The sequence below is a fragment of the Hipposideros armiger genome, unplaced genomic scaffold (genome assembly GCF_001890085.2).
Source record: "Hipposideros armiger isolate ML-2016 unplaced genomic scaffold, ASM189008v1 scaffold_26, whole genome shotgun sequence".
NCBI classification, from domain to species: Eukaryota; Metazoa; Chordata; class Mammalia; order Chiroptera; family Hipposideridae; genus Hipposideros; species Hipposideros armiger.
In genome coordinates, this window is record NW_017731376.1 from 5926138 (window position 1) to 5952719 (window position 26582).

General features: G+C 44.1%; 1 protein-coding gene across 6 annotated transcripts in view; it reads right to left on the minus strand.

The window, feature by feature from the left end:
* TBC1D1 (TBC1 domain family member 1) overlaps positions 1 to 26582 on the minus strand; it is a 108252-nt gene that overhangs the window by 36311 nt on the left and 45359 nt on the right. For 5 of the 6 annotated variants that reach the window (XM_019636046.1, XM_019636045.1, XM_019636042.1 and 2 more), the window contains 2 exons: positions 6765 to 6950; positions 425 to 586 (listed from right to left, as the gene is read on the minus strand). In XM_019636046.1, coding sequence (XP_019491591.1) covers positions 425 to 586; positions 6765 to 6950 — 348 coding nt within the window. Of the gene's footprint in view, positions 1 to 424; positions 587 to 6764; positions 6951 to 18429; positions 18530 to 26582 lie in introns of those variants that run through there. The other variant, XM_019636047.1, reaches the window with a different exon arrangement.

Sequence of the window (26582 nt, forward strand, 5' to 3'; positions counted from 1 at the left end):
TTGCCTCAGAGCACCCTGCATATTGGTGGGGGCTGGAATTTACACCTGAAGCTACCTGTCCACAGTCTGTGCCCGACACTGAGAGCGCTGAGAGAAGCCACGCAAATACTTTCCAGTTTTTACCATTTAACTGAGTGTAATCATATCATTACCAGTTGGTAGGCAACTAAGCCGCTGGGTTTTCCTCTATCTTCTTCCTGTTTCCTGGTCTTCTGGGCATTTTAATTGATTTTTATTAAGAGGAATCATGAAGGGTGATCAAACATTAACTAAGATGTCTGGAAACAGATTAAGGAAAGACTTGATAGATAAGTAGGAGAGAAATGGCCATTGAAATTGGATTTAAACATTTTTTTATTTCATACTTCTCCCCAGTCATCAATGAGGGGTGAGCCTGGCTGGGCTGACCCCCACTGAGGCTTACCTTGCCCAACAGCCGAATGCATTTTTTCCATGTCAAACTTAATTTTGGATCTTCCTGGAGTGCTCAGCATCTTTTCCCAAACTGCAGTGACTTCTTTAAGACAAGGAGTGATTTCTTCATAATCAAGCTTCAGGCGCTTGTTCAGCAAGTCATTTTCAGAGGCTAGAACAGACCATTCAAGAGGACGTTAGTGAACCCGACAGCTACGTGTCTTGTGTCTTCTATGTCACAACACGGCTCCCTGCTCATCCTCACTGCTGAGCTGTCGAGCGCTTGCAGCCAGCTGAACAGGTCCACGTTAAACTCACTGTCCCTGCCCCGCTCCCAATTCCCTTACTTTGGAAAAAGCTAAACACCTAGGAGGTATCCTCGATTTCTCGTACCCCTTCATCCACAATGGCTCCTCGTGGCTCTATTGCTAAGATATATTCCATACCTGTCTAAGTCTATCCATCTCCATGGCTACCCTATTCAACCACAAACATCTCTAAGGCTGGAGTTCTGTGTTTAAACTCTAGTGCATGGCATAGTTAGGGCTCAACAAAACTTTTTCGTCTAAACTAGGAGAGGCTCTCCAAGGATGGTTCGCTCTTATTTAGAGCCAAGCCTCTTTTAGATAGCTTTGACCAGTAGTCATATTTCCGCTTCCTGGAGCTGAACAGAATAAATCTCCCCCTTTTCATGTTATACCGTCACACATATATGAAGGCAGCTTATTTTCCACCAACCTTATTCAGCTTAAAGCTGCATTAAAAAGAATTATACTTAAATTATCAAACGGGGGTTGAGGGGTGGGAGGGTGGGGGGGATCAATAAAGGAAAATTTTACATGGATAATTCTAAGGATTAAAGTAGATAACATCACTCCCACCTAAAACCACTGAATCCTATTTAGACACAGAAGTAATGTTGTCAGCCCCCAAATCTATCCCACATCACATCTGAGATACAGACCGAACTTATCAGGAGAGCAAATAGGATACATAGCTATGTGTGCGTATAAGCCAATGCAGACTTCTGCAGGGCTGATATAAACTTGCCTTCTTTATAATAATAAATACTATATGTCTTAAGTACTTTATATTTCGTAACATTTAATCGTAATGTCATTCTGAGGCACCAGAGGCTGAGCAGCTCCACCAAGGTCCCAGAGGGGGAGGCAGAGAGGACCTGGGGCCCTTGCCCTCCAATGCCTGCACAGCTTGTTATTAATTATACCTTTTTCTAGGACTAGGCACGTATAATTAGAGACCTTAAATGTTTGATAAGATCCAGTGGAGCTCTCTGATCCCAGAGTTTTCTTTGCGTGAAAGATTTTCAATACAAATTTGATCTCTTTAACAGATACAGGGCCATTTAGATCCTTTTTTCTTCTCATTTCAGTTTTTAGCAAATCGCATCTTTTAGGAAGTCTGTCTATTTCATCTAATTTGTTAAGTTATGGGCATGAAGTTGCTCTTAGTCCTACAGACTACAAGCATTGCTAAGTCAGTGCACATGCCTCACAAGTCTGCTCCCCTCCCCACACCCCCGCCCCTTGTGAATACACTCTCCCCATGCCCACTTGACTCAGGAGGAGATGGAGGCGGAACAGGTTCCTTACTTTGCCCAAGGCTGCAGAAGGAGGGAGTGCTGGCAGCAGGTTCTGAAGCCTTGGGGCTTTAGGCCATTGTTCCTGAACCCCAGTTCCTATTATATTATATCTAAAATGAGAATTATAGCTACTTCTTCCTTGAGTTGGTCTTGTGAGGATTAAATGACATAACATATACTAAGTATCTACAAAATGTCCAATTAGCAAGTGCTACACAAATTATCAAAAACTAAAGACAAATAACAAAAGGTACAAAGTGCTGCTTTACAAACTAAGTGCTGATAACATGACATACAGTAAAACCTTGGATTGCAAGTAACGTGGTTTGCGAATGTTCCGCAAGACGAGCAAACATTTCTAATACACTTTAACGTGGTCAACGAGTGATGCCTTGCAATACGAGTAGTTTGTTTCCGGAACAAATTATGCTCGCAAACCAAGGTATTACTGTGTTCTTTCCAGGTTAGAAACTGAGCGAATGCTGACTCAGTTAACTGGCTAACAGTACCTTGATGGTAAGACCTTATTCATCTGATGTATGGACTCTGCACTTAACTGACCCAATTACTACCTTCAAGTACAAATACATCAAAAGATGGCACCTTTCAAAAGGCCTGCAGAGGTCCCTCATCCAGCCTCTCATTTAGTGGACACAGTTACCTGAAGTTCAGGTCGAGTAAAGGATTTGCTCAAGGTTACTGATGAGCTGGAGGGTAGCAAAGTGACTCCAGGCCTAGTGCTGCCTCTCGTATCTTTTGTGATTTTTCATCTACCATTTTTCTTTTTCCTTCTTACTTGGAAAAATACATTTTTTCAAGGTCTGATAAGCAGTTCCCTACATATGTGGAGTTTAAATTAAAAAAAAAAGTCAACCCTCGATTTTTTTTTTTTTTTTGGCTATGAAGATACACAGTAGATGTCATTAGAGTTGAACTAACGCTTGTGGGAAATCAGGTTCAAAACTAGCCTTGCTGAACAGTGACTGCCAGCAGAACCAGGCTCTCGGAGCCAAAGTACATTTCTCTGGCAGTGAACTCTGCTGTGAGCATGTCTGGCTGCACTCAAGTGCCCAGCAAGCAACATAAGAAACCCGCTCTGCAGTCAACAGAACAGAAATATTTGGCCAGAAGATTCGGCTAAAAAGGCTGAATCCATGTATTTCACTGTTGGCCCAAGCAACATCCTGCTGTTGCTGTATCCTGACAACACTGCTGCCTAAGATCGGTGGCCTCTTAAAGCGCCTTATCAACCAGGGCAGGTGGTGCAGGTCTGTGAGAAATGTCACGGTCGAGGCTCCAAGGCAAACGCTTTAGCTGTAAGACCAAACTGTTTAGAATTGTAAAGAAGGGTCTACAATCCCATGGTTGTGAGTTTCTGGGGCTGGGGGAAAGCCAGGACTATGTGAGATTACAAGTCACTTTGCAAAAGCATCATCTGAAACATTCATTATTTCTTAACATGGACGTATGAGCGAACCTGGACTTCGGACTAACGTTCATGTCTGATTTATGTCCACTGCATAAGGTGGGCTGTGGTGACCCATCACCAATTGTGCTCCATCAGCAACTGCCTTCACAGGCAAAACACTCTTCCAACTACCACCATCTCTTGAAAGCTTAGAAAGGGAAGGCTAAGGGTAATTAAATGACCCCCAAGCTTGTAGAGATTTTAGAAAAACAGCACCCATTATTTAATATTTTTACAATCAACATGCAATATTTGTTTAATCAGGGAAAAACCTTTAATATCTTCAATTACAATTCAATTAAAATTCCGAATTCAATGTGTTGGCATTGTTATACAGATATATTGGGTTGTCGGAAAAGTCATGACACATTTTTTTCCATGTTTTTCGTTGCAAAAAGGCAGCATGACTTTTACGACAACCCAATAATATCTGTAACATTTTAAACACGAAATGCTTTTTTACATGAGTCAGTCCAACAAGCAATAATGTGCTGACCAAAAACCATGCTTGTATTGAATCACCCCACTGTGTTGCATGAGGGCTGCTTGCATCTTCATTTATAGAGGAGGAAAAACGACTTTGCAGAGGGATACAGCGGAAGGCAGCTGGCTTGGAAGAGAGGTGATGCATTTTAGTCCCAACACCACTGAAAAAATAGGCTGTTTAACTTTGAGGAAATTACAATTCCGCTTCCAACTGTATACAATGGAGTGAGGTAGATTTAGACGATGTGGTTTGGTTCTTTGTCAGATGCAATGCTTCTAGAACAGTAATAAATATTTTATCCCTATATTCAAAAGCCAGAAACTAAGCTTAACCATAGAAAGACTCTCCTCATACATGTTTCTTTAATTTCTTTCCCAAAGAGCATGGCTGGTAGCCTGAACCCTTGACAATTTCAAGAGTCAATCCCAGTTGCATTTAACTTGCTTTTAAAAAGCAAATGAAAAATAAGCAATAGAATGACTGTCTCTCTAGTACATAGTACACTCCCTGGTTATTTCTTGTCAAATTTTGCTTGTGAATTTAATGAGAAAGTTCTGTCCCCCATCCACCCCAACACACCTTACAAAGGTAAACATGTGTTGAACTTTACAGAGCTAAGACGAGAAATGAATTCAAACAGTAAAAATGAAAGTCCACCCAGGACTGAACGCTGCCAGATGAAATGACGAAGCAGTAGAAAGATGCCGGGAAGGGCCAGTGAACTTAGCCAACACCTGGGAAGGTGTTCCAGGTAACCTTAGGGAACGTCCCTAAGGTTCATTCTAGTCCTGGTAGTCATCATGTACACAGCCTTACAAAAGCTTTGCTTTTGTAGCATACTCATATCATCAATTATAGTCACGGTTCTTCCCAAGAGGCCTGCAGCGTCGGTCCCATTTTACAGCTATTTCCTGATTTTCCCATGGCTGTCATTTGCAAGACTGGGCAGGATAAGCGCTAAGGTTTATGACCTACATGATGAACTTAACTGCCTTTTTGCTTTCCAACAAAAGTCCCGACCAACATACACATGGATGTAAGCGCAGCGCTCCAAAGCTGTCATTTATCTGATGACACACTCAGTGATGCCATCGCTATCAAACCTCTTTTAGACATCTGCAGGAACACACACGAAAACGAACATCGAGTTGGGAGAACACTCAGCACGCACAGCTTGAAAAGCCCTCACAGCAGCACCCCCGCCCACAGCACCCTCATGGGATGACCCATCTCTCTCAGGTCAGGCCTGCGTCTACACCCACACGCAGCCTCTTACGACAGTTGAACTACTTTCATATCAAAGGTCTTACTTTACATTTCACTTCTTGTTTTTGGTCAAAGATAATATATTTACCTGGACTATGAACCTTATTCATGAGATTGAGTGTCCTAATAACTTTCAGCTCTATACAAAGAGCAAGATCATTGTTAAAAGACAAAGCCTGACAACCAAAAGGAGGATAGTACCAAACCCTATATACGCTATGTTTTTCCCTTACATACATACCTTTTCACTTAAAGGAAGCATTTTACAGCTTCTCTTTGGCATATCCGAATTCCAGTGTCACTACTGTTGCTCTTTGAGGCACTAAGTAAAATCAGGGTGACTTGAACACAAGCCCTGCTTGACACCAAGGACAGTGGATCTGATAACCCTGGCAGCTGCTAAGCGACTAACGGGCGGGTAGTGCCTCCGGGAGCAGACACTAGACAAAGGGATGATTCACATCCCGGGCAGGACGGGACAGGGCAGCTTGATTTCATCACACTACTCAGGACAGCACACAATTGAAAACTTATGAACTGTTTATTTCTGGAATTTTCCATCTAACATTTTCAGACTATGGCGGGCCATAGGTAACTGAAAGCCCAGAAAGCGAAAGGCAGTTTAGTAAACTCTTTTTATAAACCACTGTGCTCTAATTCCAAAATTTCTTTGGGCAGTGATAGCAGGACTGAACCGGCTACCTGGAAAGCCTCTCTCTGAGTATGTCCAGGCTTCCTGACAAAATCCCTCATTATGTTATAGCCAGGCAGCTCTCTCCAATCTAAGACCCATGTTCTTTCCATTGTACCACCCAGGGTGCATGATCTTAGCTACTCTGAAAATATTTATTGCTTCAAGTGACAGCATGGAAACAGGAAATGAACAAAATCTAAACTTTCAAAGTTCACGTCTTATTTTGACACTGACATGACCCTGGGCGAGTTGCTTGGCTTCTCGGAGCCTTAGTTTCCTCTTCAGCCTAATACCTGCTTTCTGGAGTTCTCCTCAGGATTAAATGGGTCCATCTACATAAAACACCTTGATATCAGTACAGGTAGAGCTCGGCTAATGCTGAAGTTTTTGGTTTACTTGCAACTCACTAAAAATGCACATAGAGTGAGATTTAATGATATATGTAGCATTGGTTCATACATAACACCCAGGCAAAGGCTATGGTTGAGAACAAAGCGGGAGGAGGGGGGGAGAAAAATGAAACAAAAACCACTTTTCAGAGGGTTAAAGCTCATACAGTTGAAGGTTTTCTCTCAGAAGTTATAGGCATTATGCTAAAAATGACTATATAGGAATAATTAACGCAGTTGGCAAGATCATTAGATCTCCAGAAAGTAGTGTTAACTTTGACAAAGTACACAGGTATTTTTACATATGCATATATGTATATATGTATGTTAGCGTATCTTGCTTTCTTTTAAAGACAGCACTCTAATGTCTGATGTGACTCACTTCAGAGCCAAGATAAACTGCGATCATCAGGCCTGTTCAGTATAAAAACTGGCAAGCCCACCTTGCAGCTTCTGGTTTTCCTTCTCCATCCTGAGGAGCAGTATCTGTTGCAGAATTGCCTTTCGCCATAGTTCTCGAAGCTCGCGAGAGGTCCTTTTCTTTTCCTCTAGTACAGGGCCAGAGGGTCCGTCTTCACAAACTGGCTCTAAAGGAGACCGCGGGGGAAGCTCTCCCAGCTCAGAGTAATCTGAAGAGGAAAAGGGACATTTCAGAATGGTCATTTTTCAGTAAAAACTTACAATTAACTTAGTGCCAAACCAGAAAATTCAGCTCATTGAGATACCACATAATGCTAACACCCACTTTTTTTTTTTAAAGTTTTACTTAGAGGTTTTATTCCAAATGGAATATTCTGAAGGTAAATACAAAGTGTGTTTTGTTTTGGGTTTTTTTGGGCAAATGCTAATTCAAAAAATAGGAAGACAAGCTATATTACCGTGCTATTTAAGACATGGTTTTTCTCTTTATCCTAAAATTTTTCCATCTCTTTTTTCAGACTTAAAAGAACACAGTTGCCAACTACTTCATTATACATAAGTAAAAGATGAGATAAAAATCCTATAAAATAGAAAACCTAATTCTTGTCTGGATTCTACATACTATGTATATGGGTTATCACCCAAATTTAAGATTCACGTTTTAATATGCACTGGAATAAACTATATCTGAGCCACAAACATCTAACAAATTACATATCAAATGGTAAGGAAAAGTTGTAGCAGCTGAGGAAATGTTCAAAGGTATCTACTTTTTAAGGTGTAATATTTTTATCGTCTTCTGAGTTAATGACTCCGTGAATGATAACAGCAAACATTCACATGGTGCTCAATATGTGCCAGGCCGTGCTGAGGGCTTTACGTGTAATAATTTATTTAACACTCAACCACCCTAAGACATAGCTACTATAATGATTCAGTTTTAAAGAAAGCAAACTGAAGCACTGGGAGGTTGAGTCACTTGCCCAATGTCACACAGCTAGCAAGTGTAGAGCCAGGACTGGAACCCACAGTCTTGCTGTCATGTGCGTTTTTAACCACTGTTACGCGACTAGGTAGTTTGAAAGAAGATCAAAACATATTTAATAGCCAATAATAACAGTAACCATTAACAAATCCTCTACCAAGTGCAAGCCACCGTGCCAGGTGTTTTATGTAGACAGACTCATTTAATCCTGACAACAACTCCAAAAGACAGATATTAGCCTGACGAGGAAACTAAGGCTCAGAGAAGCCAAGCAGTTGCCCAGGGTCATATAGTGACTACTCAGGTGTGTCGGGATTCCAGCCTATGTCTGCCTGACTCAGAAGTCCACGCTTCCCGCTAGATACCCCTACCATTCAAATGTTTCCGTGTCATCTATTTTTAACTTGCTATTTATTAGTTGAAATCTCCTGACAGTTCGTGAACTTGTTCCTTCTTGACTGCGGATACACAGTGTTGCAACTCACAAATACCTTCAGACATGCACAGAGAATACCCCACTGGCTCACTAAGAAGAGCAGCATAAGATCCTGTACAAACAGACCTCATCTGACACAACACGCTCTTGGGAACTTCTGTCTAACCTGAACCTAAATAAAACCATGGTCTCAACACATGCCGTGAAAAGCCCTTCCCAGGCAACTTGAGTCTCATGCCACCCATAATACAATATACAATCTCTTCCAACACAATTCCACGTTACATTAATTTCCAGAGCAGCTATCCGCATTGACTGCTCATTATCTTAATCTCAAGTTGGGTTTGTTTTCCTGCTATGAAATCAAACACAAGCTACAAAACCTTTAATTTTCCAAAGTAATTTGCCCAGCTTAACTCCTCTTAAAATTACTGGATTAAAAAAAGAAGTATGATAAGCATTAAGGATGCTTTATGATCTCTGTAGCATTTAAATGCTTATCACATTTGTGAGTATGCTTATTTCATTATGATCCTATTAAACAAATGAATAAATTAAAGTTCTACTTCTTTTGGAGATAAGAAATCATACACAGTTTATGCATGTTAGAGGGTACTCACATAGTACAAATTTTTATTATTAAGTTGTATTCTATGCACAAAGTCTTTTTCTATATTTTCTACCACCCCACTCCCCCCGCACCCTCCTTGAAGGTGTGCCACGTCATCACCGGGGTGAAATATGGTCAATATGAAAGCAGGAATCAAAACTGTCTATAAAGTATGATCTCAATTTTACATTATGAGAGGCAGTACAGTTTAGGGATAAATAGGTCAGGCTCTGGAGCCAGGCTGCCTGGATTTTAATCAAGACTCTGCATTTATTGGGCCAGATGAGTGGCTCGTTGGTTAAGAGCTGGCGTGGGACACCAGCTCTGAGCAGCAGGGCCACAGGATCGGATCCCACATGGGCCAGTGACACTGCACCTTCTACAGCTAAGATGGTGAACAACAGCTCGACCTGGAGCTGGGCTGCCATGAGTCGCTGGCAATGGCGTAGGCTGGAGTGACGCTGCAGTGGGCTGCCATAAGCTACTGTGAGTGGCCGGCAGCGGGTGTGAGTGGCCGTGAGCCACCATGAGTAGCTGTCCAATGGCCGGTGACCGATCTGCCTCACCCAGGAAGAGCGCAGTGATCACAATACCAACGTGGGCCAGTGAAGCGACGTCCTCCACAACTAGACTGAAGAACAAAAGGACAGCAACTTGTCTGTTCCCCTTCCCTGATTCCCCAATAAAATCTAAAAAAACCCCTCTGCATTTATTGATTCTGTGACCTTTAGCAAGTTGCTTAACCTCTTCATGCCTCAATTTCCCAATCTGTCAAGTAGGAATAACAGCACCTCTCTCACAGCGGTGCTATAGGGATTAACAGAGTTCATGCAAATGACATAAACCACCATAAAACAGGGTCCAGCACACAATAAGAATCCAATGGATATCAGCTCTTATTGTCTGCTATCACACAGTCATTAAAGAAGTCACAGGAAAAAAAATACTGAAACACATCAAAATTTAGCTGCTCAACTGGGAGCTCTAAGAAGCCTCAACAAGGCCACCTGGTCAACGAGGGTTTGTCCAGCACCAAGCACAGTCCCTGGTACCCAGCAGGTACTTCATAAACAATTATCAAATAAAAGAAGAGATAAGCAGGTGCTGGGTTTGGGTGTGCTTGTTGTTCTTCTTTATATTTCCTGTATTTTCTAAACTCATGACAGAAAACGTTTTTATCATTGAAAAACTAAAGAAGAAGAATGCAAACCTGTTCTGACTTAAATCAAAGGTTGAAAAATGCTCCGCAAAACGTTCAGAAGACAAATCAACCCCCAAATCCCTGTATACTTCGAAATAGTCATTATTGAATACGATAAACTTGAAATTCCTTTTTGCGAAAGGAATTTGAGTCAGTCTTCTTATTCAAATCTTATTCTGCTGCTTGAAGTCTCCATTTGAGCCCTTTCTCTTCTCTTTTCCCTTACCATCCTGGCTGTTGGAACTCTGCTGGACACAGCAGTTATGATTCAAGTTCTGCTTTGTCTCATGTTGGAAGTATTTACACTCCCACTGGTTCACAAAAGTCTGGTTTCCAAAAAGTGATTCTTGTGAGAGATCCTGGCTGACGTGGCCGGCACTGGAGCAGTCGTTAGAGTGGGGTTTCAGTGTTCTCTCATGTGTATACAAGACGAGAACCCAGGGGCCCGTCCAGTCAACAGAGCCTCTTTCCCTCTGACAAGGGCTCATCTCACCCAGTCTCCTTCCTCTAACCTCAACCTTTCTGTTTCTCACACAGCCTTTCTCCTCCCGGGTGTCATAAAAAAAATCCTACTATGTTACTTTCGAGTTCTGGAACGTAATGAACAGAAGTGTCATTCAGGCTAGGCTGACAGAACATGTCTGGGAGTTTAGGCTCTTGGGTCCCCAGATCCATTTAGTCTTTATCAAGTGGGGTGCTGAGAAGGACCAGAGTCTGTAGAAGCTTATGAAGCTCCGGCTTTTGCTATTTTCTTGTTCAGAGAAACCAGATCTGCCAAGAGTACAAGCATTGTTTGGTGATGACGATTGGGAAGTTCAAGGCATAAGCTGCCTCCCTAATGTTCTCGGCGTTTGCCATCTTTTTCGTGTTATCAATCACAGCTCAGTTTGTTGAGCTTTCACTTTGTGATGAGTCCTTGACACAAAGAAGCCTGTCTGATTTTCACAACCACCTCGCGAGTAAGGTGATGTTATCCCCGTTGCACAACCCAAACAAGTAAGGTACAGTGAGCTTTTTTAACTTGGCCAAGGTCACACGGCTAGTAAGAGTCAGTCACAATTTGAACCAAGATATATTTTCCTCCAAAGTAAGAAATGCTTGCTCAGCGCTTCTCTAGCTTCCAGATGCAAAGAACCATGGGGGTATCTTGCTAAAATGCAGATTTTGATTCAGTAGGTCTGAGGGGAGCCTGGGAGTCTGCATATCTATCAAGTTCCTGGGTGATGCTACCACTGCTGGTTCTCAAAACACACTTTGAATAGTGGGGTTCACGCTACATCTTCACACTTCGTCCCTTCATGAGACTATGTAGTCATTATCATGTCAGCTCTTCATTTTCTTGCACTGTTGCCTCTAGGTCACAGTTCAAGTGCTGTTGTTGTCAGCTGCCTGCCTGAATTTAGGCCTTCACACATGGCCAGGGCTTGTCCCAACCTTGGGCAGGGCACCAAGGCCAAGTACAGAACACAAAGAAGGACTGTGAGTACTAGTGTTAATTTTACCTCTGAATTAACTGAGTAAAAGCTAATCCACTGTAAAAGTCAGCAAGTAAACCTAACAGTTTACAGCAGGGTTTCAACACTATTGACATTTGGGGCTGGATAGTTCTTTGCCATGGGGGGCTGTTCTGTGCATTACAGAATGTTTCGCAGCATCCCTGGGCACAACTGACTAGATGACAGTAGTATCCACGCACCCCAGTAGTGGCAATCAAAAATTCCCACACATTGCTAAATGCCCCCTGGGGAGAAAGGGGGATAAGACAAGATCATGCCCAGTGAGAACCTGATTCAGAGTGGGGGGGGGAGGGGGGGAGAGAAACCATCACTTATTCTCTCCTAAACCCTGGGAAGGGGTAAAAATATTTCTCCTTCACCCAAATTTTATTTTATGTGGTAACAATTACTGATGTTACAGTTTATAATTAACAAGAATTAAAAAAAAATATTATCTTTTGTTCATATGAAGACTAGCTTAGTCACAAAGTACTTTAGTAATTTACATAAGGGGGACAGATTGGTATCTCTTTGTTCTAAATTGGGCCTGGCTAACTCAATCTAAGTAGGCTGTTTTCTTATCGATGCAAAAGGATCCAGATTTGGGTCAAGACTACAGCTTTGTAATTGGTCCTCTTTTACCTGTGTGTGCACGTGCGCGTGCCTTTGGGGTGCAGTCCTGTCAGGTGGGTACTCACCCACACATGGAATTGAATGGAGTGGCAGGGTGAAGATAACAACATGAAAATGTGGACCAACTGTCAGCTGAGAATCTTGTTCTAATACTACATGCATTTTTGTAACTTGGATAGTTCCTGCGCCATTTCCACCAGTATTTTTTGAGTCCCTTATATGTACCCGGGATGGGATGTGCTAAGAGGGGCTCTACTTTGATGTTTCTGCTATTCTCCAGGACAACACTGAGGATCTGGCTTCTTTCCTTGACTTATATTCTCGCTGAGAGGCTGCTGCACAGAGGCTGGTGTGCAGAGCACGTTCAGTACAGCAGAGGCTGAGCGGGGATCGGAGCTGCTCCACCCTAGGCCAGCTCGGTCAGCCCCTCTTTGTAAACACGTAGACCTTTCGGGTTCCAGGCCCTCGGTGCAAAATGTGAGAAATTATATTTACCTCCAACTGCTCCAACTGAGGAGACCACAGGCACTGACAAACATATTTATAAAGTTTGCAAAGCCACAAAACCAAAGGGCTGCAATAACACGTTCGTCTCAGATTAAATTTTACTATTCTGACATCTCCTATAATGACAGGATGTAGAACGCTTAAATTATGTAGACTTTCAGAAACAACAGCCTTCAATGGGTTCTAAGAATTTTAAAACCAACCATAATTCAGGGGCCCGAAGAGACAACTGCCTCCATGTAAATCACTGCTGTGACATTCTCAATGGAGTCATAAATATGATCTATGCTGGCATGTCAGTATTTTAGGTGCCAAACTGTTCTCCACCAACTCTGTGCAGCTGTGTTCTTTTCTCCCCCTGCACATGCATGCATGGGGGAGAGTCCGACACTGCATTGTGGGTAGGAATACAAAGCTGTGACAGGGCAGGAGAAAAAGGGGCATGTATGTGGCCAGCTAATGGCTCTGTAAATTACTGGACACAGCACTCCTTTCTTATGTTTTTACAAGACACCGGTATCAAGTTTTCAGCTGCAGTTTTCCTCTTCTAGACATGACATTAAGTCACATGTTAAGCACCCAGTAAGGAAGAGGAACTCCACGAAGGAAATACAGAGGCAGACGCTAAATGCTCCAACATCATGGCTTTTTCGGTTACCCCACAACAGAGCATTTTATTTAATTAATTAATTTACTTATCTATTTATTTATTTATCTATTTATTTTTAAAGATTTTATTGGGGAATTGGGGGAGGGAAACAGCATTGGGAATCCGGGAAGGGAAACAGACAAGCTGCTGTCCTTTTGTTCTTCAGTCTAGTTGTGGAGGGCATTGCTTCACTGGCCCATGTTAGTATTATCATTGCGCTCTTCCCGGGTGTGGCAGTCGCTCGCCAGCCATTGGACAGCCACTCAAAGCGGCTCACGGCAGCTCACGAAAGTTCACGCCCTCTGCCAGCCAGCCCCACTGCAGCCTATGCCATTGCCAGCGACTCAAGGCAGCCCAGCTCCAGGTTGAGCTGCCGTTCAGCATCTTAGCTGTAGAGGGCACAGCATCACTGGCCCTCATGTGGGATCCGAACCGGGGCTCTGCTGCTCAGAGCTGGTGTCCCAAGTCAACTCCTAACCAACGTGTCATTCGACCAGCCCCACAACAGGGCATTTTAGAACTTTCTCCCTATCCTTCTGGAAAATCCTGATTTCCCATGCCAAAAGGAAAATGTTTAAAATTCCACTTATTCCAAAACCTCTGTTTTAACAACATGAATGGATTTTGGAAATGAGAATTGAAACTGAACAGTAATTCTCTGGAGTCAAGTTAACAGCAGTGGGGACGAACATCTGCAGCATCTGTTGTTAGCCTCAGCTAAGGAAGATCTCTTCAGAATAGAAGAAGATGTAGATTTAGGGAAAGAACAGGCAGTCCTCTGCACACGGTCACACAGTTTACAAAGCACCGTGGAGATGCCAGCAGAGCAGCGACTGCCGTGTCCCCTGCCTGGGAGACAGCAGGTGCATAGGGAAGTCCCCCAGCAAATGAATTCATTAACCCAGGATTACTCTAAACCCCACCATGACATCTTTAGATGGTTTATGAAAAATTATTTAAAACAAAAAAACCCCAAAAAACCCTTGTTGTTTTTCTACAGTTGTATTTTATGATGAGCTAGCTACAAGAAAACAGATTTAAAAAAAAACATTCATTTGGTACAAAGAAACATTTTTAAGTTTTTGCCACATGCTGCTAGAAATGCAGATATGAATATGACACAGTCCCTCATATTTCAACAGGGTGACATTCATCGCAGCATTATTTACAATAGCCAAGACATGGAAACAACCTAAGTGTCCACTGATGGATGATTAGATAAAGAAGGTGTGGTACATATATACAATGGATGACTCCTCAGCCATTAAAAAAAGATAAAATACTGCTTAAAAGTATTATGTTAAGTGAAATAAGTTAGACGGAAAAGGACAAAACCCGTATGATTTCACTCATGTGACATATAAAGCAAAAAATAACAAATGAATTAATGAAACAAACAAAAACAAACTCACAGATACAGACAATAGAATGGTGGTTCCTAGGGGGGAAAGGGGGAGGGGAGAGGGCGAAGTGGGTAAAGAGGGTCAAGTACATGGTGACGGAAGCAAACTAGACTTCTGTGCTAAGCACGCGATAGACTACACAGATGCTGAATGATAATCCTATATACCTGAAAATTCTAGAATGTTATTAACCAATGTTACCCCAATAAATTTAATAATAATTTAAGATTTTCAACAGGGTGATTGAGAGACGTGCACGACTGCTAGGAAATACAAAGAAAGTATTCTAGAAGTTCAGCAAAGAAAACAAATTTTTCTTATTTGTCAGGTCAAGAGCGTGGGCCCTGGAGCCAGATGTCTGGGACCAAATCCTAGTGCCAGCACTAATCTATTGGGTTGTCGGAAAAGTCATGACGCATTTTTGAAATGAAAAACATAGAAAAATTACGTCATGACTTTTCCAACAACCCAATAAGCTGCTTAACACTTTGTAAGCGGGCATTTTCCCGCCAAATCGCGTCGTAACAAAGAGGTCTCTATACCTGAGTTAACTCCCGCACTTTGGTATCACATTGTTTGTGGGAAACGAATAAACTCGTCATAGCGCTTTAACTCAGGTATAGAGAGACCTCTTTGTTACAACAGGATTTGGCGGGAAAATGCCCGTTTACAAAGTGGTATAAAAAGCGCTATGACGAGTTTACTCGTTTTCCACAAACAATGTGTTAACCTCAAACAGGTAGTCTGACCACTTTACACCTGTTTCCTCATCGGCAAAATCTGGATAAGAGTGCCTATCTCACAGGATTAGTGTGAGCATTAAATAGGTAAACATGGAAAAAACCAAGCCCAACACATAACAAGCAGTCAGTAAAATCTCAGCCATCATTCTTCTCATTACCATCAGCAGCAGGTTTGGGGAACTAGTGGTAGTTCATGAAGGACAAGTAAAATTCAGACAGGTAGAAATGATGGGAGGCATTTCAGGTAAATGGAGAGGCATAAACAAGGTGTCAGGTGACCACTAATTAATTAATCATACAATGATCCATTTTGGCTAATGACTAGGTGGTGTGCATGTGGACACAGAAGACAAGAACGCTGAAGCCTAGATAAAGGAAAATGTTGAATGCCTGATTAATTTATGTATTCATTAGTAAGGAATGGGGAATTATGCAAGATTTGGGGTTTTTACAGTTTTTAAAGGAAAACTTATTCCAATGATGCATTCTTTAGCCCTGGAAACATATCCTGGCACAGCTTAGTGGATCAGACAAATGAAGGGCTATTATAAAACAACGTAAAACAGTGCTAGAAATAAAAAGCTATGAAGACAGAATAGAGAGCCTAACCCTGCCTGAGATGGGGCGCAATGCGAGGTGAAGATGTGTGACGGGGAGGCAGGCACACAGACTTTTAAAAAAAGAAATGGCCAAGATATGCAGAAACTGGAAACAGAAGCAAGAGCTCCGCAGATCTTTATCCCTACACCCTCCCAAATTAGCTACATGGGGTGAGTTTCCAAGGCTCTGCGAAGATGACTTAGAGTCGAGGAAGCCAAAAGCCCTGACTCAGCCTGGTTAGGGTTGTGATGACAGCTCAAAGGAGCAGCAGGAGGCAGCATGGTGGTGGGGAGTCCAAGGACAAGAACCAGGAAGAGGCACAGAGAAGAGGGCTGGAGGAGCGCGGATTCCAGGGGATTCCGGTGGGCAGGCCCACAGCGCCCTGGTGTCCTCCTCCCTTCCGGGCTGAGCTGTGACAGCAGAGGCGCAAAGCCCCGAGAGCTTTGTTTCTTCCCCAGTGGTGGGGAGGCAGTGCCTATACAAGCCAAGGCCCACAGAAGCTTGAAAAGAACCAAGAAAATACTGTACACAAATGGATTTTTATTTCATGCACTGGAGAAAATGATCCTTTAAAATAAATGGCATTTGTTTTTGCATCTGCAAGGGGAATAATATTGAACTTCTGAAGAGGGCTGAAGGTCAGGGCTCTTGTTTAAAAACAATAAAACTATGAAGAGGAACAGATATCTAGCCTCAGTTTGAATATAAAATGCTGACCTTTGTCATAGTTTGCTCTCTCCTGTTACATCACTTATATAACACTGAATTTCAGAGTGTGGTCCTGCAATTTGATGAGACACTCTGGGGTGGAAAAGCACCACCGCCACCACAAGGGGCCCTTGGTCAGTGCCACCAGGATGTGTGTGTGTGTGAGGCGTGTGTGTGGGAACTTCCCACGGGTACCCATCGCATGACGATGGCCTTAGCCCCCCGCCCCCACCCCCTGCTCACTTTCTTCCCTTCTTCTGGATTGTGGAGGAAACAGCATTCACAGGATCACAGACACTTAGGGCTGAAAGGGGCACTAGAAGATGACCTAACTCAAACCCCCTCCCCTCCAGGATGAAAACACTGAGGCTAGAAGAGGTACGCCGTCTCATATTTTGAGCTCTCAGTATGTGCCAGGCAGTGTGCTGAACAAGCACCCACGGATTTCATCCTCACAACCACCCGCTGAGTGAAGTTTTCATCCCGCAATGGCCAGGCCTGGGACACAGAGCTAACTCGTGGGTGGAGTCAGGGCTAGAACTCAGACCTCAGGCTGCCGGCCCCGTGCCTGGGGTGATGGGAACAAATGCACAGAGGGAAAGGAAGAGACACCTAATTACAGCAGTGCTGCCACTTACTAACCAGGAAATAAGCGCGCCCCTAACCTCTCTGTGTCTCAGCTTCCTCATCATTGACAGCATGTGCCTCCCACAGCTTTGTCACAGGGATGCAATGAAAAACCCCTGAGAGCCCTCAAAACAGTACTTGCTTGGCCAGGGGAAAGGGATGAATTTCTATTATCGTCATTATCTATTTTATTCTAAACCTGCAAAATCTTTCTGCTGCATAGAAATCTCTACAATAGAGTGGGGCTGTGGAATGAAAAAGCAAAGTGGGGAAGACAGACACTTATTCCATGAAGAAAATAACAGCTTTGTCCCAGGGGCTCCCTCCAACAATAGGCGGCCCCTGGTAACCACCTGCATGTGTCCAGGACCCGTGGTCACGAGAGGCATGGAAGCACTGCAGAGGGACAGCCACTGTCACAATGGCCGGGACGCCCTTTTGGCCTTTCTTTATCTGGCTCCCTCCCGCCTCCTCCACAGCTCAGCTTCAAGGTCACGGCCTCTGGAAAGACTCCTCCTGCCCGGCCACTCCCTGCCCAGCCAGACCCTGCAACGCCTCCTTTCGGCTCCTCCAGGCGCTGGCAAACCTCAGCCGAGCCTCTAGAATTCTGAGAGTAGCAATCAGAGGCTGACAATCACTGCCCTGCGCACAAATGATCCAGGCAAGGAGCTCAGGGAAGCTGGGGGTCGAGGCAGCCTGGAGTGTCGTGGCAGAGACAAGCAGAGGCAGAGGAGAGAGGCTCAGTCTAGGAGGAGGGGACAAGGAGACACATGCACAGATGTAGAAACAAGCCAGGTCCTTGTGTGACACACAATTCCAGGCCCAAGTGACTGAGGCTCAGCTCTTTTCAACAGTTTTAGTCTTAAGTTATGTAAAACTATTATGAAACTTTAAACTTTACAGGTATCTACATGTAGATATCTGACATTTATGTGTGCGCACACGCACGCGCGCACGCACACACACACACACACACACATCACCTGATATATGTAAAGCTCTGTAAGAAACATATTACAAATAGGGAGTTAATCACCCCTCCGATCATTCATTTAATTCATCCCAAGAACAATGATGAAATGAAACCAACCTCTGTCCCCAAGGAGATAACAGAGTAGGCCACCATGAGAGGTAAGTGGCAGAACAGCTCACGTGGGGTGGCGAAAGTATCGAGGGCCATCCTGTAAGACCAACCTCTAGAAGAGATGAGGAGCCTAATCTGACCCTTTAGTAAGAGTGGAGGGGAATGGTCAAGTGCTAAGTCCTGAAGCATGACTAAGAAGGGTGACTGCCAAAGAGAGAGGGAAGGTCACTCCTTGTCAAGTGCAGGAACAAAAACAAAACATCATGATGAATTCCGGAATGTCAAGTAGTTCCACATGACCCTGGGAAAGCATGCGTGTTGGGGGCGGGGGGAGAGGAGAGCACGCAGATGGTAGGAGACGAGTCAGGTCCAACAGGGGCGGGCCTCCTGTCCTGATACAAGCTTCAACGAAGAGGTGAAAAAACGGCCAGCCATTAAGTTCTGTCTCTGAGAGCCACTGAGCATGAGCCACGTGGGGACTTACCCACACTCAGCCCTTTGATCTCATCCATATGGCTTTTTAAAAAGGTGTCAGGCCATCCAACACTCGTCATTTAAACTGTTGACACTCCATGACGATGGCTGCTGGTCGCGCCCGCCCTACTTGCACCTCGCTGTAGGTTTAGAGGACAAGACGTCTCCCTGCCCCCTGCCCACAACAGCACGTGGGGTCACTTCCACAAGTTCAGTCTATGGGGGCAAGTGTGGTCTCCAGAGCAGCAGCATCTGTATCACCTGGCTGCTTGTTAGGATTGTTAGAACTGCAAATTCTTGGCCCCACCTTTGACCTACTACTGGACCACAAACTCTGGGGTGGAACCCAGCAACCTGGGTTTTAACAACTGGAATTCCAAGAACCCCTGGCCTTTGGCATTCAGCCACTTACTTTATTTTAGGTTATCGGTTTGTCTTAATTGGTGGTTTCACGTTATATGACACTAAGGAACAGGGGTGACTTTTAAACCAACTATTTCCAATTAATTAAGCAATAGCTGCCTCCGTTATGGATGGCCTGACCACTACATAAAATTTTAAAATGTAACATATCTTGCTTCTCAAAAAACCTTGTTTTTATCTTTGTTGAAGGCAACTGTTTGAACTAAAGTGAATACCCTTTTCTTAAGAAATGCATTCAGAAAGTGGTCCCCTCCCTGTTGGCCCAGATCAACTACCCACACTGTTATACTGATAATACATTTCCTTCCAGAAAACTCCCAGATATGAACATAAATATCCCAAACATAGGCCAGTGAGTCACCCAACACAAACAGAAAAATGTACTACTAAGAGCTACGATCACGGTTTCTCAGCCCGTGTTATTTAACCATCTGCAGAAAAGCAGCTCATCTGTTTACAGCACGCTGCCAGCCCCTCCTCTGTGTGAGTGTCCTCCGAGCAGGACAGCCCTGCCACCATACCCCGGGAGGAAGGTGCGCCCAGTTTCGGGGAGCCTGCCTGCTCCTCAGTTTCTACTGAGGCAAGTGAAAAGAGGCCTAGAGAGTAGGCCAGGCTCTTCACCTCAAATCTCCCGACCACAGCACAGGGCGTCATGAGGGTCAGAACAGACCTGGTAAGAGCAAAGGGGCTGCATTATGAAATGAGAGCCTTCAAATGATACCACACGGACCTGTGTCGGCCAAGTCCATGCAGGCGCCAGGGGACTGAGTGGTGGGGAATGGCGCTGTCTTAGGCAGCCCAGGTTGCTAGAACAACCTATCATAGACTGAGTGGCTTAAACAACAAACATTTACTTCTGACAGGTCTGGAGGATGGAAGCCCAAAATCAGGGTGTTTGCATGGTCAAGTTCTTGGTGAAGGCCCTCTTCCTGGTTTGCCTCCTTGCTGTGTGCACACATGGCAGAGAAAGAACGCTGGTCTCCGCCTCTACTTACTTCCAAGTTAGAAAGGCACTAATGCCATCATTCTCCACTCTCATGACCTCATCTAAACCTCATCACCTCTCAAAGGCCCCACCTCCACATACCAGCACATCAGGAATTAGGGCTTCAACATATGAATTTGGTGGGGTGGACATTCATTCCACAACTGGAGCAAATATAGTTCTAAGCTACCCCTCCACTCCACTCCACACCACAGGTCTAACTTCATGTTTTATAGGCCTCTATGAACGTTCCGCACAAGAGTTCTGTCAGCAGCCAAGAAAGCAGCAAAGTTTTGAAAACACAGGTAATAAGGTTTTATATGACAGAAAGAAATAGGATGGTATTTTGAGTTTTGAGGAACTGGCAAAATTAAGATTTTTTTTTTTAAATTGGGGAATTGGGGGAGGGGAACAGCGTTGGGGAATCAGGGATGGGGAACAGACAAGTTGCTGTCCTTTTGTTCTTCAATCTACTTGTGGAGGATGTTGCTTCACTGGCTCATGTTGGTATTATCATTGCACTCTTCCCGGGTGAGGCAGATCGGTCGCTGGCTACTGGACGGCCGCTCACGGCGGCTCTTGGCAGCTCACGCCGGCTGCCGGCTGCTCAGGGTAGCTTATGGCAGCCCATTGCAGCTTCACTGCAACCTATACCATCGCCAGTGACTCACGGCAGCCCAGCTCCAGGTTGAGCTGTTGTTCACCATCTTAGCTGTAGAGGGCGCAGCGTCACTGGCCCTCATGCGGGATCCTTACCAGGGCCCTGCTGCTCAGAGCTGGTGTTCCAAGCCAGCTCTTAACCAGTGTGCCACTCGACCAGCAACCCCCATTTTCTTTTTTTTTTTTTTGCAGAGGGAAGGGAGACCTGGAGGCCAGAAAGGGGGATCTGTTTGAGCAAACATACCAAGGTACTCTAGCTCAGAGCCACCTTTCTTTCTGAATTCACAGTACTGGCTATCTGCATCATGAATGTGGCCACTGACCTGTGCTGTCAACTGGCATCTTTTACAGTTTATATTTATGGCATCTTGTATAAATCAGGTCCTTAGAAGTGGGCTGTCATCTGGTCTACCTTTTCCCCCTGCTTCCTCACCCAGCCAACCTGCCTACATGTCAAAGCAGGACAACTGGCCCCATTGCAGGAAGCAGGTTCTGAATGGTCCTTCCAACCCAACCCATTCCAGTGCTCACCAGGCAGACACTTAACACACATGTGCTTCAAAGGCCCCAGGTTATTGTGGGGTGCAATGTTAATGCCTGATTTACAAGCCCAACTTCCAATTAAAATCACCTAAACTACCCATAGGATGATGGAAGGAAAAAAAAGGACAACTCTGTAGCCACAAGACATGAGACACACACAGGCTTTCAATACAAATTCAGGGAAAACAGGGCTGGCCGAGTGGCACGTTGGTTAGGAGTTGGCTTGGGATGCCAGTTCTGAGCAGCAGGACCCTGGTTCAGATCCCACATGAGGACCAGTGATGCTGCACCCTCTATAGCTAAGATGATGAACAACAGCTTGACCTGGAGCTGGGCTGCCGTGAGTCGCTGGCGACAGCGTAGGCTGCAGTACAGCTGGCCGGCAGCGGGCGTGAGCTTTCGTGAGCTGCCGTGAGCCACTGTGAGTGGCTGTCCAATGACCGACGAAAGATCTGCCTCACCTGGGAAGAGCGCAATGATAATCCCAACATGGGCCAGTGAAGGGACGTCCTCTACAACTCGACTGAAGAACAAAAGGACAGCAACTTGTCTGTTCCCCTTCCCCGGTTCCCCAATGCTGTTCTCCTCCCCTATTTCCCCAATAAAACCTTAAAAAAAAAAATCAGGGAAAATACATTCAAGGCAAGAAAGCATTAAGGTTTTGTGAAAGAACCAAGAGTCAAGATAGAGCTTCTGCCAGACACTCATAATATAGATGGGTAGGTTTTGTGTATTTAATTTGTGCTTAAATTACACTTTTGAAGGTTGGAGTAGGAAAGAATGATTTTACTCTGATAAAGTTATAACCCCCACAAAAAAGCACTGCATTGATACAAAACAACAACAAACCCTGTGAGGAGTCTGAGATGCTCTCCCCTTATGTAGCCCCAGATTTCCCATTCAGAACCTTGAACTTCACTAAATTCAAAGCCCGCATTTCCCATCCTTTACTCTCCCTTGGTATTTGATATCTGCCTCCCTTACTACACTTGCATGACCTTTATCTATAATAGCATTAAATCCGCTTTCAACCCAATTCCTAGGACAGTACTTTGCATGGAGCTGTGCATCAGAATATTTGTATCTTAAATAACATATGACACATCTCCCTCAAAGTGTCACGGGCAGGGACTGTATCTTGTACGCAAATTTTGGACTTTCATTAAGAAGTGTATTAGTGTGACGTGATGACAAACATCGACTTAGAGAAAGAACCATCGTGGGGATAGAAGGAGCAGCTGTTGTGGCCATGGAGGTCTAAAAGGTGAGTCTGAGTGGCATCAAGGAGAAGAATGGAAGGGTAAGAGGTGCCGTGGAAGGAGGGATGGAGGGAACCCGGACGGTGGAATCACAGAGCTTCCTATGCGGCATCCAATTGCAAGTGTCTGGTAAAATGATTCAACAATGGCCCAAATTGGCAATTTTCAAAAAATGACGCCCTATTTTCTCCCTTTGGCCCAGGCGAGGGTTTTTAGATAGGCTGACTGGCTTCCCCTCCCCCGAAGAACAGTAATTTTTTAACTGATTGCAGAGAAGCTAGAAACATTAGAAAATATGAAAGAAAAAAAAAAAGAAAAAAGTTACCTATAATGTTACTTCCCAAAGATAAGTGCTCTTAATATTTTCACGTATTTCCCTCTGGCCTTCTCCTGGATGTTCACTGAACTTGTAAGTGTACTTTCCATCCTGTTCTGGGTTTTTGTCGGTATTGCACTGTCATCTCCTCAGTCCTTACCCACCCTTTTCAAAACATCATAATTCGGTGCAGAGTCTGAAGTGCCTGAAGGGACCGTCACCCTAGTCCCACATAAAGGGGTCGGGCAGGGTGGGCACACATAGGACTCACCTCCAGAGAGGAGCACTTGAAGCCATTACACTAAAAAGAGTAAAAAATGAGAACGTCACCTCACAGTCCTGTGACTCCCAGAGGAGAGCTGGAGAGGCCTTCGGTGGGGACCGCTGGGAAGGGAGGAGCAAGTGGGAACGGGAAGCAGATGTCGCTACAAGGGGCTCAGGGAGAGGGGAATGTGGGGATGGAATAAAGACATGTGTGACCCAGGAAAACAAATCAGCGGGAGAGGAGAAGGAAAGGTCCCACAGGCATGCACAGGTGATCCGCAAAGGCAGAAAGCAAACCTTGGTGGGGGTTTTGCCAGAACAGTCCTGCAGTGAGAACTCGGATTAGTCCCTGATGAGGGATGAACTGCTAAAAGCCTGGGTTATAAACTTTGCTGCCCTTTGCCCTCCCTCCTGACGCTCATGCATCTATGACTAAAACATCTCACCCCACCCGTCCCATTACACAATGCTTATCTGGATATGATCTAAGGCCGAAATCCATGAAAGGAAGCCCATGACTTAAAAGTTAGGAAATACTTTTGTGCTCTACGGGGGAGAGAGGATGGGGAAGTCCACACTATGAAACAAGAAGTTTAAAATAGTGAACCCAATTCTTCTCCCAAGTCCACACAATGGTCACTGGGTTATATGTGGCAATGTGACCTTTCCACCTGGAAAACCCCAGCCTCACTGCTTTCCTTCTAAGTGGCCATATTTTGAAGGAAATCAGCTTGGGTATCTTCTGAGGTATCCATGGCTGTGGAACAGTTGGAAAAGTTGGGTTTTAGCTGGGTCAAGTTTTGGGCTTTGATGTTTTCAACTAGAAAATGGAAACAGATATACGATCATTGAGATAGCTTCCATCCCTCAACAACAGTACACCGACACTCATTTAAAACCTCAATAGATTTCAAACATTTTAAATTTAATCTGGTTTGTGAATTAGAGTGAACACATCAAGTTGAAATGCTCTTTGGAAACTCTTTTTGTGTTAAGCAAATTTCTTACACATTACCACTGTTTACTTCACCCAAAAAAACTCATTCAACAGGCGATGGTTCCTTTTGAAGTGTCCACTGACCATAACTGAAGATGACATATCCGGGACATGGAGTTTCCACTGGGAGTTAGTAAGAAGTGAGAGTTGTCACATGTGCACAGGACAAAACACTGGCTGCTTTGATTGGGAAACAAAGTAATGTGGTCAAGACTTACGTGTTTGCCACTCCACAGGAAGTGGCGCAACACACAAAACCAGGTACTGCACACTCAGCTTAAAAGGGGCATCTTACATTGAGGAAGGTCAGCACTGAGCCGCCAGGTCTCACCTCACTGCACTCGTCTACCTCTGGGACATAGCGAAAGTGACACATTGCCTAACCTTTTGCTGAGATGATTTTAAAGAGTGAAACACCTCTAACTTCTTTGCAATGATTCTCAGTCTTTTGTCTCTGCCCATCAGAAGAGTTTGAAAGAGACCATCCTCTGTGTCTGTCAGCACGCGTGGCCCTTGGACTTCTCCACCTCTCAATTCAGACCACGGGGCTGCTCGAGAGGCAGGCCCGTCGCCAGAGGTGTGCAACTGGGATGATGCAGCAGCATTACACTGCTGCCTATGGACCTAGGTTTTCTTTGGCTGTGACTTCAGGGGATGATGGGCACTTTGCCAAAAAGCTGAAGCCATTGTGCAAACCACCAGCATGGTGCCCAGGAGGCCCAGAGAGGTTCTTTTCAGCAACATGAGTGTCCTCCATATACCCCAGAGTCTCTGATTGTCCAAGAACATCGGTTTGCTTGTCCTAAAAGTCCAGTGATGTTAAAAGGTGGAGGGAGGTGGAATTAAAGAATGGCTGCCATTTGTGGAGGGAACTGAGAAGCCAGCTAAGAATTTCCCTCATTATTTTTGCATAAGTCAGTTAAAGGTGAATGCTTTGCCACTTATAGCTGAAGGAGTCCTGACTAATATGGGCTTAATTTATATGAAGAACTGTGCTAGATTGTGAGCACAATGCAAGTCTGGTCTGAGGCTGTGTATATCTTAAGCACTAAGCCCAGTTCCTGGCACTTAATTGGCACTAACAAATAAATGTGGAATGTGTGATTTAACAAAGTGTAAAAAAGAAAAAAATCCATGCTCTTCAACTCAACAAGAAGAAAGAAAACCCAGATAACTCAATGAAAAAATGGGCAAAGGCCTTCAACAGACATTTGTCCAAAGATGATATACAAATGGCCAACAAGCATATGAGAAGATTCTCCATGTCACCAATCATTAGGGAAATGCAAAGCAAAGCCACAATGAAATACCATCTCGCACTCATTAGGATGGCCACTATCCAAAACAAAACAACAAAACAAAACAAAACAGAAAACAATGAGGGTTGGTGAGGATATGGAGAAACTGGAACTCTTGGTGGGAATGTAAAATGGTGCGCACAGTTGCTATGGAAAAGAGTGTGGCAGTTCCTCAAAAAGTTAAAAACAGAATCACTGCATGATCCAGCATTTCTACTTCTAGGTGTATATCTGAAAGAACTGAAAGAAGGATCTCGGACAGATATTTGCACATGCATGTTCACTGAAGCATTCCTCACAACAGCCAAGAGGTGGAAGCAACCTAAATGTCTACTGACAGATGAATGGATAAACAAAATGTAGCGAATACATACAGTGGAATACTATTCAGTTCAGTCTTAAAAAGGAAAGAAATCCCATCATATGCTACAATACGAATATACTCTGAGGACATCATGCTAAGTGAAACAAACCAGTCACAAAAAGTCGCAATATTGTATAATTCCGCTTACATGAGGGATCTAAAGTGGTCAAACTCATAGAAACAGAAAGTAGGACGGTGATTGCCAGGGTTGGGGGGAGGAGGGAATGGAAAGTTACTGTTTAATGGGTAAAGCATTTCAATTTTGCAAAATTAAAAAGTTCTGCAGACCCACTGCACAATAACGTGAATATACTCGTACTTAACGCTGCTGAACTATACACTTAAAAAGAGTTAAGATGGTAAATTTCAGGGTATTTTTTTTTAACCACAATTTAAAAACTTTTTAAAAATCCCCAGTCTTAACCAGGATGCCACATTGACTCTCCAGTCTTTTTGAAATTATACGTGCCTTTTTTTCCTTCAAGTGGCCAGAAGCCATTTACAGAAATAGCCATTACAGTGGGAGTTATCCACCAGCACTGAGTGTCGCTTCATTCTGCCTCATGACACACCAAG